Source organism: Stegastes partitus, unplaced genomic scaffold, assembly GCF_000690725.1.
Source record: "Stegastes partitus isolate 25-593 unplaced genomic scaffold, Stegastes_partitus-1.0.2 Scaffold650, whole genome shotgun sequence".
Lineage (NCBI taxonomy): Eukaryota > Metazoa > Chordata > Actinopteri > Pomacentridae > Stegastes > Stegastes partitus.
Window position 1 is genome coordinate 263,180 of NW_007578381.1, and position 19,227 is coordinate 282,406.

A 19,227-nucleotide genomic window follows, 5' to 3' on the forward strand; every position below is an offset into this window, starting at 1 on the left:
ATTAAGCCATCTAGTGATAGTTGTCATTTTATCTGAGCAGATCAAATTTAAAGTTACACTTAGTGCTCTTTGTGTTCTTACGCAATGACAGAGTCTCCCTTTAAAGTTTGTGGTTGAGATTTCCAGCAGTGGCTGCACCATTATTTATTCAACTTAACTCAAATAAATGTTGAATATATGACTACAGTGCTGTATTTGGGAGCATATCTGACACAGTTACCGTGCAAGGCAGATTGTTAAGGAAAAGTCTACACCACAGAGGGAATTTAAAAAAAAAAAAAAAAAAAAAAACAGTTGAAAGAGCTCAATTTTGGGAAATAAAGACAAAAAAAAAAGAAATTCACCCCCCTCTGCTTGGAATGGCGGTTGGTTTTTTGGAATTTATCACAAGAAAAACACAGAAAACACACACATAAACAAAGGATTGAAATGGACCATTTGACAGAAAAGAAAGTAAATTGACTATTGAGATAATCTATAACACATTTGTCCTTGACCATTGTGAATGAATGGTGCTTTCATCTGACTCTTTCACAAAGAGTCTGTGGTGTAGACAAACTTGGGGCAATTGTCTTAACTATTTATTACTGTACCAAAAAGCTGAGCTCAAGTGAAAATCAGGATCGTCTTAAGGATCCATCTAATAATTTATCAGGGAAGAATTCATGCTCTTCCTCAAAGCTTCCATGCAAAACAATTTTATGACCTACTTTTAAAACTTAATCACATAAGTCACATCTTATTGTCTTGGCAGCAGGTAATAATTCCACTTTTTGTCCCCACTAAATCAGGGCTTTTTTTTTTTTGCGCTTTTGTTGGCCTTTAACGGTCTATTAGATGAGTGGTCCTTAAAGCAAACCGCCTCCCTGAGTACTTCATCGTTGCAGTGGCTCTGGTTTTGCGTTACAGCAGATGAGAGGGGGCGGAGGAGACCCAAGTGTGCGCTCTGCCCGCTGCAGGCGCTCTCATAGACATGACTCCAGTCCCTGTGCGCTCCAGACACAGTGCGCTCATCTGAGGCATCAAACTGGAGAACTCCTGACACTGGATGTGGACTCTAAAACGTTTTCATTGGGATTTTTACAATCTTATGAGCAGCAAGGTGAGAAATGCACATTTTGTTTATTCCTGGGTTAAAATGTCTCTTTCTGCATTTATTGCAGTTTTGCATGAGCAGATCTTTGCACAACTTTTGCATGCATCCCCCCCTGTTTTTGACTTTTAATTATCCTCATAATTGCATGAGCTGTCATCATGTTTTTTTCGTTCTAAATAATGAACATACACTTAAAATAATTAGGAGAAAAACGTGCCGATGCTTCAGCTTGCCATCCCTCTCCCCCCCAGGTGGATTTCATGGTTCAGGACCAAGTCTAGCACCCTTCTTAGCCCCACATACCGGTGCATGATGTGCGCCTGCAGCGCTTCATACCTGCGGAGATGGCTGCTGGAGGTTCTATTGTTTCTGGCCGCTGTGCTGCCGTCCAGCGCCGACTGCCCCAAATCCTGCGTCTGCTACGTCCCCACCGAAGTCCACTGCACCTTCAGATACCTGACCGCAATACCTGACCACATCCAGCCAGCTGTGGAAAGAATTAACCTCGGGTAAGTGTTCCCCTTCTCTGTCAGAGCAGGTTGGAGAAGTGCACACACTCAGCTACTGATTTAAACCACAGACTGTGTAAGCATGAATAGCATTAATATTACAAAGACACTACTGTTAGCTGCGACGTTTTCAGAGTTTAAGCTAGCTACCGAACTACTAAACTTCTCGTAATAAGTTATGGCAAACGACGAAATGGGTTCAAATTCAAATAAAGAATAAAACAGGCTATATTTCTTGCTCACTGACTTTAACTTTCTAAATCATTTTTTGTTTGTTTGTTTGTTTTTGGTTTTTTTGGAGCTAGCTAACGTTAGCTCAGGCTAAAATGCGCAAATTAGCTAGCCAGTGTTAGCTTAGCCAGTACCCACCTCTTAGCTTTACAGTAACCACAACCACTCGCCACTTACTCTTTAAATGATCAATTTCTGAAAACAGGTGCACTTACAATCATTTTTTAGGATGGCTCACCATTGAAAAGAAAGATAGAAGACTTATGACAAACGTCGAAATGGGTTCAAATTCAAATAAAAACTAAAACAGGCTACATTTTTGCTCACTGACTTTAACTTTCTAATTCATTTTTGTTTGTTTGTTTTTTTGGGAGGCTAGCAAGCTAACGTTAGCTCAGGCTAAAATGCGCAAATTAATTAGCCACCGTTAGCTTAGCAAGTTCCCACCTTTTAGCTTTATAGTGACCACAACCACTTGCCACTTACTCTGAAATTATCAGTTTCTGAAAACAGGGACACTTAAAATCATTTTTTAGGATGGCTCACCATTGAAAAGAAAGATATGGTTCCTATTCAATCCTCCAGCCACTAGCTTGCTTCTCTGCTAGCAAGTTTTGTGCAAACTACCAAATTCAGGATATGTTCTAACACATAATGGAGCTGTTATAATTTTGTTTTTTTTGTTAAATTACCTTCCCTATTCCCTGCCTGGTGGTGGTAAAGGAGGTGTTGTTCCTCACACTGAAGCTATTTTATAATAAACTTTTAACTTGACTCTAAAACCTTTTTGTCAGTTTAACAATACGCGTTTCTCGCCCACAGGTGTTTCTAGTTACTGTCTGATTAAAGCCCTTTCACAATGTGATGGGGGCCAGAACAGTAGCCACATTTTCATTGGAGACTTTCTGATTTAGCTTGGCCGGCTTAACACAGGTGTAATTTACTATTAATTGTGGCCATCATACTAATTCCCTCCACCGGTGTCAGTTCCAAGGCCATGCTCCTGTGAATGTTGGCTCAGCTGCATGGCTTTTGGGACACACTGAACTGAGCCATTGTTAAAGTAATATGCAACACTCAATTCAGTTTTATTTATACAGCCCCAATTCACAACATGTGTCATCTCAAGGCATTTCTTATGGTAAGATGAAGACCTTACAAATCATAGAGAAACCTAACAAATTCAAACGAGCTCTTTGGTGATATTGGATTAAAAACAACTGTTTAACAGGAAGAGACCTCGGGCACAGCTAGGTTTGACCTGCGGAGGTTAGAGTGTGTGGAGAGGGAAAAGAATAGCAGATGAAAAACAGACAAACAAAGCATGAGAGAATAATGAACCCTGAAGAGGTCAATGAGAGCAGAGCAAACGACAAAAGACAAGCTTGAGGAGAGAGGAGACACAAAGTCAGGAATGGTGGCATATAAATGTATGGATGGAGAGAGATGGAGAAAGGTGCATCATGGGAAGTCTCACAGCAACTTCAGCCTGTAGCTGCATAACAAGGAGATAGTTCATGGTCACCTGAGACAGCCCTGACTTACAAGCTTTATCAAAAATGAAACCTATTTTTTAAAGGCAGAAAGGGTGTCTGTCTCCCAAACTGGGATCTGGTTTCCCAGCAGAGGAGCCTGCTAGCTGAAGGCTCCACCTCTGCTTTTGGAAACTCTACGAACCACAAAAAAGCTTGCAGTCTGGGAATAAAGTGCCCTTTTTGGATAATGTGGAACAATAAAGTTTTTTATGACAAGTCATAATGAGTGCCGTGAAGAACAGAAGCACGAAGAGATTCTTTTCTTCGATGGCAATAATGAGGAACAAATTTTGGTGCGATTACACCAGCGAGACGATGTGACCGTCTGGGGCACAGTCCGGTCTCTTGTTACCTGTTAGGAGGTGAAAGTTTACAGCCAGTTGAACTCAGACCACCTCTGTGCCAGCGCAGGACCTTTAGCTGCAGTATTTCTATACCTTCAGCCAAATCTTGTACACTTTGAAGTAGGAGAATTTTAGAAAACAAACATCCATCCATCCATCCATCGTCTATACACCGCTTAATCCTCACTAGGGTCGCGGGGGGGCTGGAGCCTATCCCAGCTGACTTAGGGTGAAGGCAGGGCAAACAAAACAGTAAAGCATTTTTTAATTAAGATAGTAAATGTATAATATTATTGTTATGAGTAGTAGTAACAAGCAAATAGTTATGATTTCATAGATCTCAAAGGGACGGATAAAACTGCTTAAAGTAGCCAGAGTAACAAGTATTAAGCCTCAACACTGACACACAATATTTACCTAAAGTTTCCCTACACAGGTGTTTTCACTTATTTGTCAGATTTTTGGCAACCCCCAAAGGGCTTTTAGGTTGGACTCACCGTCTGTGCTTTATGTTGATCGATCATGCTTACTGTCATGCATAATCACCCCCCAAAGGCCCGTTCTGAGCTAGGATGTATGGATACCTACAAACTGTACTTCACTGAGATGAATCCTGCAGCGTAGCCCACCCAGCTTCAACCTGACTAGAACCGTATTTTAAACATCTGTGTAGCTGTGCGGGACGTTCTATGAAACTGTTTTGGTTATTCATTAACATTTGTGTGGTACATTTGAAACTGACAATCAGTAACCAACGCTTTTTCTTTTCTCTGCAATAGGTACAACAGCATCACGGTCTTGAGAGAGAATGATCTTTCAGGGCTGGAGAACCTGGAGCTGTTGATGCTTCATAGCAACACTATACACAGCATGGAAGACAGAGCCTTCCAAGACCTGAAGTCATTACAGGTAAAATCATGTCTGTCTTTTGTGAACAAATTACTGAAGTTTACTGTACTGGAATATCAAAAACATATTGTTGTGTGACAAGCCCGCTGACCTCACATGGTTTAGTTCAGTATTTGTAGAAAATGTAACACAGTTATTAGGAAATGACATCATCTCTACACAAACAGTTTGTCTGTGATGTCAGCTGTTTACAACTGGTGGGAGTCTCTGTTTGATTCAATTACGATTCTTGTGTGGTGTTAAAATTCAATTCAGAAAAGATCAATAAAACCAATATAAAGAGGAAAAAGACAACAGTACAACCAGAGAACAGCCATGGTTATCAAATATTAGATACAGAGCTTTTGAAACAAAACCTATTGTGCATACAGTTATGTTCTTCACCCCAATGAAGTTAGTTCACACGATACTTCACCTTCATCTCTCAAAGCTAATTATTACCCTTCTGAACCCCAAGCCCACCAGTGAGTAGGAAAAGTCAGTTATCACCAAAATTACACTCTGTCCCAAAGCCAAAATTATAACGTTTGCACAAATCACATTCTGTAAAACTCTCAAAAATTAATGACTGAGGTGTGACCACCAGTCACTGACAAAAACTCAGGGACTGTTAGGCTGAACTTTAGACTGTCCTTCAATAGAAGAAATAGGGGAGAAGTATGGAAACAAACTGAAAATGGGCCCTCAAGGTTGAGTTCCTGTCAACACGTTATTAAATAACAGTAATTTTAAAATGATTTTTCGCATGTGGGAATCTGTTCTGATAAACCTCCACATATGTTTGATGATCAAGTACGTATATTTGTTATGAACAGTGCAGGACAATGCAGTTTATCAGCATCACAAAGTACTTGGAAAATACAGTTGCTTCAACTCCTCCCCAGCAAAAAGAGAGTATTATTGTGCAGCTTTCATAGTGGAATCCATTGTATTTATTTTATCTAAGGTGATCACTGATAATTGACTGCTTGCACTTAACCAGATTAAATAAACAGTTTGACAGTAAACTGATGGTATGTCTAAAAAAATATGCATTGGCACAGTATATTTACGTCATCATTGTTTTGACAAACGTGTCCAACCTCTCCATTGTGTTCCCACAGGTCCTGAAGATGTCATTCAATAAAGTAAAGGAAATTAACAAAGAGACATTCAAAGGCCTGAGCAGTCTGCTTAGACTCCACATAGACCACAACCACATTGAGTTTATTAGTCCAGAGGCTTTCTACGGCCTGACCAACTTACAGTTGGTCCATCTGGAGGGTAACCACCTCCAGCAACTCCACCCAGACACATTCGTCACGCTGAGACACAGCCAGATTTTCAAGGTATCGTCTGTAAGAAACATCCACCTGTCAGACAATCTCCTGGCAACTCTGCCAGCAGACATTTTCTCAGGCTGCAGTCAGTTAGAGAACCTCTTCCTCCATGGCAACCCCTGGACATGTGATTGCCGTATGAAGTGGTTTTCAGTGTGGGCGCAGAGGAACCCAGGTGAGACGTACATGTGTGCTTTGGAACATTCTTTAACCGTCCTATTATCTTTGCAGTCAATTTGACCCCATTCAGTGTTTAGCATCTCTAAATAAGTCATTGACATAATTTTTTCAGTTTTATTTAAAGGGCTATTTACACATAAACTTGGGAAACAATTTTAATTCCGATATTTTCTGGAGGTTTAAATTGCGGGGGGCAAATTGAACCCAAGGACAAAAGATGTCAGTAAATTTGAAGGTAATAGGAGGATAAAGAGAATCCCTTTCACCTGAAATTAAATTGCAAAAACTTGCTCAGAGTCTTTGCTTGCAGCTTTAATAAGTCATCTGGTAAAGTTGCTTACATTAGTACTTCAATTGGTGATGCTACTCAGATTTTTAAAGTGGTATGTTCCTTTTCTCCTAAAAAGTAATAGTGCATGGGATTTTATCCCATGAAAGGCTTACCCAAGGGAAATATATAAATCTTTGCAGAGCCATCACTGGAGGCAGAGATCATCACAACGGCTATAGAAAACACTAAAGAGACAGAAAAACAAAAGTTTTTTTTTTCCCTCATGACTTGGCTACTGCAACTCATATTACAATTCTGCATGGGGATGATGATGTTTTTGGTTCACATGTTTTACAGTTTTGGTTTGGCTGGCCCATAATGTGGAAACTGTAAATGTTTTCATCTTCCGTACAACCAACTAAATGCTACACTACTTGATAATTGTTTCCAGGTGTGCTGAAATGCAAGCGAGACAGAAGATATCCGAGAGGCCAGCTGTGTCCTGTTTGTGAAAATCCTGCCCCTTACCACAACAGACCTCTGTCCCTTCTCCCCGGTGATGCCTTCACTTGTACAAAACCCTGGATCCAGCCCCATCTAAAGCAGAAAAACATCAGCCTCGATGAGGGGGACTTCACTCCAGTTTCCCCCAAGGATTTCATCGCACCATTAGGCTCCATACAAATGAACCTGACTGACCAGTTTCACAATGATGCCAGTCTGTCCTGCACAGTCCAGAGGCCGACTGCTTTTGAGAACCTCACACAAACCTTGGAGGAGGAGGAGGGAAACAATGTCACTGTGCTTACCACTGGTTTAACGACATATTTGGTGTGCAACGTTGACTACGAACACATCCAGCCGCTCTGGCAGGTACTGGCCTCCTACAGTGACTCTCCTATGAGGCTAGAGCGAAGCTTAATGCTGGCCAGAAGCCCAGAAATGGTTTACAGGTATAATCAGATAAAAACAGAAGACCAAGAGGAAGGATTTAACACAAACATTGTGGCTGACATTAAAGCCTCCCCTCCATGGCTAATGCAGGGAGAGGTGAGCTTCCAGCTTGACCGCACAACTACTACCTACTCGACTCTGCACATTAAGTATCAGTCTGTGGTCAACCTACGTGTGGAGAACAGATCACCTAAAAAGGACCGCTATTCATGGACAATGATCAAGCGGGATAATCAAACCAAGACTGAGCACACTGTAGTTACAGGTGAGAAATAGAGTTTGATTCTTAATACAGTAGTTTATGTCGCCTTATCTTTAATCTACATCCCTCTATATTTAGCTCTTCACTGAAGAGTTAAAATATACTGAGCATTTCAGTTGCCAAAGGGAGCATTGTTGTAAAAATATTCAAAGACTGTCTTTTATTTTTATGTATTTAAACAATATTCACTGTAATAAGAGTGTAATAAGATATGTACTTTGCTTTTTAACATAGGTGGTGTGGCACAGTTGATGTGTCAAATCCAGGGAGAACCAAAGCCTTTGTTGGAGTGGATTTTACCAGATGGAAGTAAGGTCAGAGCTCCTTATTCCAGTGACGACAGGAGGATCATAATCACTGCTGAAGGGAAGCTCACTGTTCGCGGTGCAGATGCTTCTGACACAGGCCTCTACTGGTGTATTGCCACAAACTACCTGGATGCAGATATCCTAGTTTTTCGAGTGACAGTTCTGTCCCATGATGTGGAAGAGGCTGCGGTCAACGGCGTCCAACTGTCAAGGCCACTGGGTGACAATCTAGTTTTGGACTGTAGCTCCTCGGGGAGTCCCGAGGCCTTGGTATCGTGGGTTTTCCCTGACCACTCAGTACTGTACAAGTCTCACGAGAACAGAAAGGTGTACAAAAATGGAACGCTGCTGATTCAGGGTCTCACAGCAAGGGATCGTGGATTTTACAGGTGTTTGGTTGCAAATCGCCAAGGAATTGACCTGCTCGTGTCTCAGGTGACAATCACAGAAGGACAGCCTGAGACTGCTTCGACAGCTTTGGACAGTGAGGGATCAGGGATGGCGATGGAGGTCAAGATGGATTCTGGTTTGACAGAAAACACAGTCAACTTCAGTAAGACCCCGTCCTCCGATCCAGCTGACAGAACCAGTCAGGAATCCAGGACAATTACCTCAGATCGACCTTACCCCAGACACAGATCACAGGGCAGAGGAGGCTCTGGGACTAGACCGGGACAGAGAAGGAGGGGGTCAGTCCGCAACAGACACATCTGGAGTAGTAGGGTCTTTGATAAAGCTTCCAGGAAAGTAGACCCTCAGAAATTTGCTGAATTTATGAAAAAGGCTCAACATGGATCAAGAAAGACTGGCACAGAGAATGAGAAGGGAAAATATGAAGACTCACACACTGGTTTTTCTGGTGATGATGACATTGGCTCAGGCGAGGCTCACAATGAGGACCATCTCATTGCTGTCCCAAGGACAGTTGAACCGACTACAGATAATCCACATAGAATATATAGTCAAGACGGGCAAACTGAAACAGCAACAACCACACAGACAGATGAAGGTGTTGACATGGAAGATACATTCAGTAATCACATTGATTTGCATAAAGCAGAAAATGAAAACTTTCTGACAGAGCCATATATGCAGTCAGACTCTACACCAATTAGGTCCACATTCACATACATTCCAAGTTTTGTTGAAACAACAGAGCTCTATGCCCTGGAAAAAACAAGCAAGCCGCCCTTGAACATCCAACCAGTCACTCTCCAACTCACTGTGACGGACACTTCACAAGAAACTCAACTCCAGTTTTCAGGAGAACCACCTGCAGAGCCAGAGACATCCACAGGGGCGGCACTTTCATTCACTACAGACCCTCATGTTACTCCAATGAGGGATGGTGCAGGTCCCGTGGAGCTGTTTGTCCACACAGACCCTGAAAGCCAAACCACATTCACAGCAGTCACCACCACAGAGAGACAGCAGGATGAGATCACCTTCCACACAACCCAGACTATAAAATCCCCTCGCCTGCCTGCAGGATCCACCATAGTCTCCCAGCATCAGATCCACATTATCCCACGCAAGAACAACAGAGGAGGGGGTGGCAGGAGGATCCTTCCAGGCCGCAGGAGGATCATTAAACCCAACAGGATCACTGACATACAATCCTTCATTAATAAACTTAAAAAGCCCAGTATGAAGAAAGAAGGGAATGCCACTGTGCCATATACAATTGAACTGACTACAGGTAAGAAAACCTTGTTCTCAAATCATCTAGAGCCATTATTCAGTTTGTGCTTCAGAGTATGAATAATCATTCTATCGATATACATATTCATTAATTTGTGCATGTTCTCGTTTTTTTTCCTCAGACTGTAACTGTGATGAAGACAAAAAGAAGACAGTGAGCACTGATCTGCAGGTGGCCACACCAACAGCGTCTTCCAGTCCATCTTTACCCAAAACAGACAGACCTGCCTCTACACAAAAAACTGAAACTTTTACCACAAACCATTACATTACTTCAGACGCCCCCATAACTCAAACTGAGTCCAGATCAGAAGTTTACACTGAGTACATAACGTCTGCTGATGCCCCTGACATTGATCCTACAACCGATCCATTGTTGACCACAAAGGAAGAACAATCAGTCTCCACTACGACGACGACTACAACCGCCTCTAAGGTTGTTCGTGGACGAATTCCATGGAACAGGCTGTTCGGAAGCAGAGAAAGGGAAAGGATACTGGGCAGACTAAGGAGGCCATTCTCCACCCTAAAAACGTCAACTACAGCTGAAACTACAACAGTGACCCTAACCACAACCCCTGCTGCTGTACCCACCACCACGGCAAACTCACTGGCTGAACCTGAGACTCTGTCACCATCCAGACACACACAGAGCAAAGAGAGCTCATTCGATGATGACTATGGAGATTCATCCTCTGCAGATTTTGAGTTCACAACACTGAGACCCAGCTTTCACCATATAACAACTACGAGTGATTACTCCAGATCTTCTACCACTGCTGAAACACCACCAGAATTACAGACTCTTCCCTCACCACCAACTATCAAACCAAATACAATTGAAAATCCTGATGAAGCTTTATCATCTGGGTCTGGGGGACTACCTGATAGTTTGCTTGTTATTAGACAGAGGCCTGGTGGGACAAGGAGGTGGCAAGGTAGAAGAAGGAGACCATTTAGAGGCAGGAGACCCTTTAGGAAACCTGGAAGTACTAAAGCAGAGCCTACAACAACTGAGGCTTCAACCACAGAGATAACAACTGTGGAAACGACAATCGAGGCAACCACACAACCTGAACAGGCCGTCTCCCTCTACAACCCTCTCTACACGCCATCTAGGAAAGAAGACAGAACTGCAGTAGAGGTTTCCGTTGATGAAACGTCAAAGAAGGAGACTGACTTGTATGAGGAATTTGACTGGACGTCTAGTAGTTCATCAGCTTATACCACCACCAACACACCTTTGATTATTTCAACCACATACAACCCTACCACTACATTGATGCCAGCTACAACAAAGGGGCCTTACACAACAGCTCAGACCAGAGTCCACAGCAACTTTAGACCACCAACACAGAGGAACAATGGAGACGCCACTCAGAAGCTACCAATAGGGAGAATCAGACCTACTGTGCAAAGCAGTGTTGCCAGAGGCGGTGCAGATAAAGGCCACATCTTTGACACAGTGACCATTCTCACAGCTGAGTGGGGATACAACCCCAGCACCCCTGCTCCACACAACAAGGATACACACAATGCCATTTCTGCTGTTAATAATCAGGTTACAGACTATGAAGCTACCATTACCAATACTGCTGGCTTTGAACCCACTACAAAGGTCACAACAAGCAAACCTAAGATACTTGGGGGAAATGCTGCTAGCTTTACTGTTTTGTCCAACTCAGATGCTTTCCTGCCATGTGAGGCTGTTGGAGACCCACAGCCAGTGATAACCTGGAAGCGCTTCTCTTCAAGCACAGGTACAAAAAAAAAAACAACTCATTTTTACCATTAGAAAAAGCAGACATCTAGAAAGTGTTCAGGAGTAGGGTCAAATATTTTTTTAAAGCCATGTGAAAATTACAGTTTTTATTTTCCGGTGCAGCTGTAAGCAATATCTTGGAAAGGTAGTGCAAGAAAAAATAAAGTCAGTGAGGCAAATGTGACATTTTTTTGGATTTGAAAGAGGTGCTAGCATAGTGTTGATTTTTTCATTTTACAATTCTGAAAAACTCATGACAAAGTAAAATGACATAACTACACATGGAGGTAAAATAACACCACTGTTGAGTGTTTGTACAGTTGTTTTAAGTCTGTATCTGTGTCAATAACGTGTGTTTCTTTTTGACATTTTAAGCAAAGTGTTTCTGTGTTTGTTTGTGTTTCCATCTCTTAGGCAACACCATTACCATTAAGGGAAGAATGGGCAAGTTTGAGGTGTTGGGCAATGGCACGCTGTCTATCCAGAATGCCAACATTAAGGACCGTGGCCAGTACCTCTGTCTGGCTGAGAATGCTCATGGATCAGATAAGCTTCTTGTCACCCTCTCTGTCGTGGCCTATCCATCACGCATCTTAGAGCCAAAAATGCGCGAGATTAAATCTCATGCAGGAAACAGAGTGGAGATGAAATGTAAGGCAGAGGGTCGACCCGTGCCCATGATATCTTGGATCTTGGCCAACCGGACTCAAGTCAGGGGTCAAAACGCAGAGAAGGGAAGGGTTTCAGTGACTGCTGAGGGGACTCTGGTTATTGAGGATGTGTCTGTTTATGACAGAGGTCATTACAAATGCATTGCCAGTAATCCAGCTGGAGCTGATACTGCTACAGTCCGACTACAAGTTGTTGCAGCTCCACCAGGCATCATCGAGGAAAAACGGCAGCAGCTGAAAGCAAGACAGAGCCAAACCTTGTGGCTACCCTGCACTGGCACTGGCACCCCTCAGCCTACAATTCACTGGGTCCTCCATGATGGGTCAACGGTACGATCTGACAGACTCGGCAGTGACACAAGGATATCAGTGTATGTGAATGGGACACTTTGCATTAGGAATGTGACTCCAGCAGAGAGTGGGAAATATGAATGTATTGCTACCTCCTCTACTGGCTCAGAGCGGAGGGTTGTGACTCTGACTGTAGAGACTCGAGAGTCGGCGCCTCAGATAGTGGAGACATCCCAGCGCTTAACAGAGCTGTCCTTTGGGGATCAGTTGAGGCTAAACTGTGCTGCAACGGGAGACCCTAAACCTAGGATCATCTGGAGGCTGCCTTCTAAAGCTGTGGTGGATCATTGGCACAGGTACAAACACCTTGATCAGTGAAATAAGTGAAGGCATGTGTTCCAAAAATACAAGTTAAAGGTACAATAAATATTGTATGCATTCTTGATAGAACAAGTAAAATATTTATGGACAGCTTAAAGGCTGTGCTGATCTTACAAAAACACAACTGTATTTATCATTTTCAAGGGGGAATCTAGTTATTCACTTTCCATTCATGCAGTAAGCACAAAAGATCAGAGATTTTCAAAACTAAACTGAAAATGGCACACTTGAACAACAGATATTAAATAGCTCAACTGTCCAAGAAGACCTTATTGATGCACTGTAACACTAAGAAAAGTAACATCTCAGGGCTAAATTGTATTTATATTGGTATAATATTTGTTTTCAATTGGACATCTGGGTCTCAGGTTTTAGTTTTTAGGTTTCCTGCACTGACTGTTTGTGTTGTCTCTCTGAAATACAGAATAATAGCGTGCTTGACTAAATACAGAAATATTATTCCCTATGGGAGAGAATAAGTTACATACTTAACATACTTATTCAAGAAATAAACACTCAAATTAGAATTAAAATGAAAACATAAATGATGCAATGATTATAAACCTTATGAGGATAAAAAGACAAAAGAGGTTGCTTCCTTGGATCTGAGGGAATTTGAGGGCATTTTGTTCTAACTTTGCTTTCATAAAAGTGTACGACTGAAGGTAAAATGATAATTCATCATTATTACACAGACTAGTAACATATTTTGTAAACATTAGCCTTTTCAGTGTGATAACTGCAATAAACATACTGCATCTTAAAGCTTTTTTTTGTTTTACTCAGGATAAATTACAACTTTGGAAGCAAAATTAAAAGAACACAATGCTTTTGGTGTTGTAGACATATAATGTATAGTTGTACAAAGGAAAACTGAAATATACCAAAACTTTGCCAACTTGCTACAATCAGCTTCAGCTCTGACTCTGTAAATACTCTATAGCCTCAATTTTAGTATAGTATCGTATTAACATTTTTAAAGAAAAACACCTGACACTGGCAACAAAGGAAAGAACATATAAATAACGAGCTGTACAGGTCATGCTTTAAACAAACCACCAATTACGAGGGCACATGAGAGCAGAATATTGGCACAACAAGAATTTTGGCTGCCTATTATTACAAGGTTGCCAACAATAACTAAACAGTCTGTATGACCAACTTCTATATGTTTAACATCAGAGAAAAACGATGGAGGAAAGAAACAGGAAAGCTGTTTACAAGAAACACATGGCCATGCATTGCTGGTGCTCATTTCATCGCCAAGGCCTTGTCTCTGTTGACTGTCAGTTCATAAAATATTTAACATTTTCCCTGGAGCACTATTGTACGTGTTTGTTTGATGTGAGTCATTCACTTCCTCATGATGACGAAATACAAACGTATGTGTTTTGCTGTTACAAAGCAGGACTCCTTTTTTTTGTGGAAATAGCCGTTTTGCACAGTACAGTGCATTGACAATGTTCAATAAGTCACCCTAATTTGATGTAATTTGTCTCTCCAGGATGGGCAGCAGAATTGTGGTCCTGGAAAACGGTACTCTTATCGTAAACACCGTCACCGATAAAGATGCTGGAGACTATCTCTGTGTGGCACGAAGCAAGGTTGGTGATGATCTCCAGCTCCTGAGAGTCAGTATATCGATGAAGCCAGCCAAGATAGAGACTAAGCCCTACGACAAGAAGCAGGTACCCTATGGCAACGACGTAAAGGTAGACTGTAAAGCCTCAGGAGCTCCAAAGCCAGAGATCTCCTGGGGTCTACCAGACGGTACAGTGGTCAACAGCGCTCTGCAGTCTGATGGCAGCGGGAGGAGCGGAGGAGGACGAACACGTCGCTATACTCTGTTTGACAATGGAACCCTTTATCTGAACCAGGTATTCTATTCTATCAACCTTAAGCCTGTGTGATACATATGAGAATTCAGTCGTGACTCGATAATCCGCCTCTTAACAATCCGACAACCTTGTTATCCGACAGGTTTTTAGGAAAAACGAATGGAACCCATAGAAAGTAGCCTGAACATACCGACAGCCTTGGATCCCGACTCTGACATGACATTTTATGTCAGAAATAAGGATAACAGCGTCTTATCTGACTTAAACAATCTGACAGATTGGCTACGTTCAGACTGCAGGACTTAATGCTCAATTCGGATTTTTTAATGAAATCCGATTTTTGCAAGTTCGTTCACATTTCCAATCAAATGTGACTTGTATGTGATCTTCTATGTGAACTTCAAACGACCCAAAAGTGTCCTGCATGTCCAGAAGAGGACACAACAACGTCACACCCTGGAGCGTGCTCAATCTTTGCGGAAGTAAACACGGATTGTAATGGTGGAACGTATTCGCCATTTCCCCGCCGCCACCGCCACCGATGGTGGAAACAGAACTGTGTCCGCTATCCTAAGCTAGCATCAGCAGCCAAGTACTGCCTGTGTGTTCCGGCCACTGCCACCCCGTCGGAGCGAACCCCTGGGGTGGAAGCGGCTGGAACGTGCACAAGCGCACCGGTCAATAAGGCGTGAAATCCAGTGATGCATAGTGTTCTCACAATACACTAGTTATTATAACAACTATAAACAATAAATATTAACAACAAATGACCCTTCAATCATCAAGCCCTCCTTGTATCGCGACCTCCGTCTCAACAATCCGACAGCCTTGCTATCCGACATAAAAGAAAGTTTTACATTTAGTTTCGGATTATCAAGTCACGATTGTATATTTGAAAGTTTAACATAAGTGTCATGCTTCCCCAGGTGGGCATGTCAGAAGAAGGAGACTACACCTGCTATGCTGAGAACCAGGTGGGAAAGGATGAAATGCATGTACATATCACCGTGTTGACAGCTGCACCCAGGATACGTCCACCCAGCCAGACCTACGCCAGGGTGAAGCCGGGAGGGAACATCCGCTTTGACTGCGAAGCACACGGGGAACCCAAACCCAAGATCCTGTGGATGCTTCCCACCAATGATGTAATAGCAGCATCAAATGAACGCTATTTAATGCACGTCAATGGCTCTCTGGACATCAGGGATGTGAAACTAATTGATGCGGGGGAGTACATCTGTGTGGCTCGCAACCCTGGTGGAGAAAACAGAGAAGTTTACAAGCTTGACATAGACGGGAATCCACCTGTGATCAATGGATACCGGCAGAACAGGACTGTAATCAAAGATGTAGCCAGTAAGTTCTCCAGGAAACTTATAGACTGTAAGGCTGAGGGTGATCCCACTCCTACTGTCACTTGGATAATGCCTGATAACATCTTTCTGTCAGCGCCGTACTTTGGCAGCAGAATTAACGTCCATCATAACGGGACGCTAGAGATTCGTAACGTGCGGCCGACTGATACAGCAGAGTTCATTTGCATGGCGAGAAATGATGGAGGAGAGGCTGTAATGGTGGTGCAGCTTGAGGTTACCCATTTACTTAAAAGACCAATCTTCAAGAACCCCTTCAATGAACGTGTTGTTACTCGGTTTGGGAAAACCACAGTTCTGAATTGTTCTGCTGATGGGCACCCGACACCAGAGATCACTTGGACTTTGCCTAATGGTACACGGTTTACTGATGGATCGTACCGTGGCAGTCGACATCACCTCGGCAAAGATGGAACTTTAGTAATCTACAACCCTCGCAAAGAAGATGCTGGGAAGTACCGCTGTGGTGCCAAGAATTTCATAGGCTACATAGAGAAGCTTATAATTTTGGATATTGGGCAGAAGCCGTACATTCTAACAAGGCCTAGGGGCATCATACGTAGCATGTCTGGGGAACCCCTCTTCCTTCACTGTCTATCTGATGGGAGCCCCAGACCCAGAATCTACTGGACCATTCCTGGTGGTCACACTCTTACTCGGCCTCAAGTCCTCGGGCGCTACCAGTTGCTAGAGAATGGTACTCTAATTGTTCGGGACACTACTCTCCACGACCAAGGAAACTACATCTGCAGGGCTCGGAACGATGCTGGAGAGGCTGGACTCACCGTCCCTGTCGTTATCATTTCTTACCCGCCACGGATCACGACAGGGCCACCGCCCAGTGTGAGGGCAGTGGCTGGGACATCTATTCAACTCATCTGTGCTGCCACTGGGATCCCCAAGCCAGAGATCACCTGGGAGCTTCCTGATCATTCAGTTCTGTCAGCAGCACAACAAGGACGGCGTACGGGTAGCGAGCTGCTCCATCCTCAAGGCACGCTTATCATCCAGAGGCCCACAGCCTCAGATTCTGGAACATACAAGTGCCTGGCCAAGAACCACGTTGGTACAGACTCAAAGGTCACATATGTACTCGTACAGTGAACAGAAGCATAACTGAGGCAGGACAGTGTATCCAAATGTCTACATTAACAGACAGTTACCGTACCTTGTGTCTGCAAGGCACAGTACATGCCATCTCATGTGTGGATTTGTGTGGATCAAGACTTGTGGAATATTATTAAAAAGAAGTCACAGATGTGAATTAAAAAAATAAACAGAGCACCAGAAGAAAATGGACACAGACATTTTAAAGGGAAAAAAAATGTATTTTTTTTAACTGGAAAACCCAGTCTGGGGCTAACAAAGCTGTTATTGTAACTTTGGGACTGGGGGTCTGGAAATTCGTAGGTGGTTCTCATTTGAGGGTGGGTCTCATGGGAGCGAAAAGCCAAACCTAAAGTGATTTCTCTCACCAGGCGTTGGGCGTAGTATCGCAGGCAAAGATACTATTACAGTGCTAAGACCCCCCAGAGGGTTTTAATTCCCTTCAGCCTTTTGCCAGAGGTTGTTGCTGTCGTGACACGCTGCGTTGTCCCTTGACAGCAAATGAAACAGACAAGTGCATTGAAGTAAAATACCTTTCAATGGCAATTTATTGATTTTCACAGTGGAAGAAAATAGGTTTCAAAATATATATGAGGGTTGTCTTACACTGGACACATATCTGCATGAAAAGGACAGTGCTTTCATACCAGAATCACTCAGATTATACTTTTTTAAAAATATTTTGATGGCAGTTTAAAGCAGATTCTTTTATGTCTATTTGCAGCACAATGAGAAAAATACAGACACACTATTAATCTATTGTGTTGTACACAAGAATTTACAGTAATGTTATACATTATGCTAATCTGTAATAATACAGTATATGTCTATCTATTTGTAGTATCTACTTTATTAAAGTATGGGATCAAAACAAAATAAAAAAAATCAACATGGCTCATTTTCTAAATTATTTTTACTATACAGATTGATACATCAGAGTCTTTTGCATAATATTTCTAAAATACAGAATTTCACAGGTGGTTAGAATGTGCAGTTAGCGTGGATGGGCTAATAAAATGTTGTAATGAAGGTCATTGGGATAATCTAGTTGCACCTCACCCTGGGAGGAAGTTATGGCTCTGGCTGCGGTAGAAATCTTCCAGACACACACAGTTTTAACTTTCCAGCTGTGAAAATACAGTAGTTCGTCACCTAGCTCTGCAGTGTGCAAGACCCACAGGGGAGTCTTTGATTTTTTTTTTTTGTTATTACGTACTAATTTCATTGCCCCACTGCAGCTTGAACTGAAAGGTGAGGTAGAAGGTTGAGACAAAATAGGGGGAAAGAGAACATGTCTGTCATTGATTCTGTTTCCAGCACAAGTGAAACAGAGAACGAGTGAGACGGTGTACCATGTAATGACGTTTGCTTTATAACCTCGTTTATTTAGCAGCAGATTAACATTCTTTATTTATCCTATAGAAGTTACAAGCCATTTTACTTTAAGACACATACCTTATGGCTTAAGAGCAACAACTGGAAACAATTTCTAAGTAAATTGCACCAGTTGCCTGTAATGATGCACATTTAAAACAGGCGAAAAAACTTCCTTTATACCAGACCTCATAAATAACAATGTTTTGGGGTTTTTTTTGTACACATTCAGGAGAACGAGAGAAAGCAAGAGAACTAATCGTGAGTTACTGTCAAAGTTTAAACCCACTGCGGTGCAAGAAACTTAAACTAAAGGGGTTTTCGTTTAGTTCCGCTGTCCAGCTGGAATTTAATTGAGATTCAAGAACGAGGTCACTATTTAGTGTTCACATGTGTATATGTTTCAATAAATCAATATTTGAGATCTCAGAAAAAAATGCATTTTCCTAATTTTAGAGCCAGTCCAGAGCTGTGTGATATGACCCAAGCAGATACGGGGAAAGAGGGAATTGTCCTCCATAAACTTTGGTATGCAGGCCACGATTTGAGAGAAAAGTGCTTTCATATGTGAGCTAGGTGACAATCAAACACAAATCAAAGCAGTTAAAAGCACCACACAGTCTTAATGTATGCCACTACAATGCGAAAGACAAGTCCATCATTCACACGTGTGTCCTCCGCGGACGGTGAAGGGTTTATTTGTTCAGTTCTGGTTCTGCGGTTCATGTTTGGGGAATGATGGAGTTTACCTTAGACTGACTTGGATATTTATGAGGATTTTAAACATGTGATTTTCCCATTTGCTCCTTTT

At 42.4% G+C, this 19,227-nt stretch overlaps 1 protein-coding gene across 1 annotated transcript; it reads left to right on the forward strand.

Moving 5' to 3' along the window:
* The first annotated feature begins 1,000 nt into the window (after positions 1–1,000).
* igsf10 (immunoglobulin superfamily, member 10) lies at positions 1,001–17,936 on the forward strand. Its single transcript, XM_008289987.1, has 10 exons — positions 1,001–1,102; positions 1,348–1,605; positions 4,495–4,624; positions 5,728–6,118; positions 6,846–7,613; positions 7,845–9,617; positions 9,742–11,379; positions 11,796–12,699; positions 14,229–14,601; positions 15,489–17,936. Exons 2-10 carry the CDS (start codon positions 1,406–1,408, stop codon positions 17,037–17,039), a joined length of 7,728 nt encoding a protein of 2,575 aa, XP_008288209.1. The 5' UTR covers positions 1,001–1,102; positions 1,348–1,405; the 3' UTR covers positions 17,040–17,936.
* Positions 17,937–19,227: the final 1,291 nt, after the last annotated feature.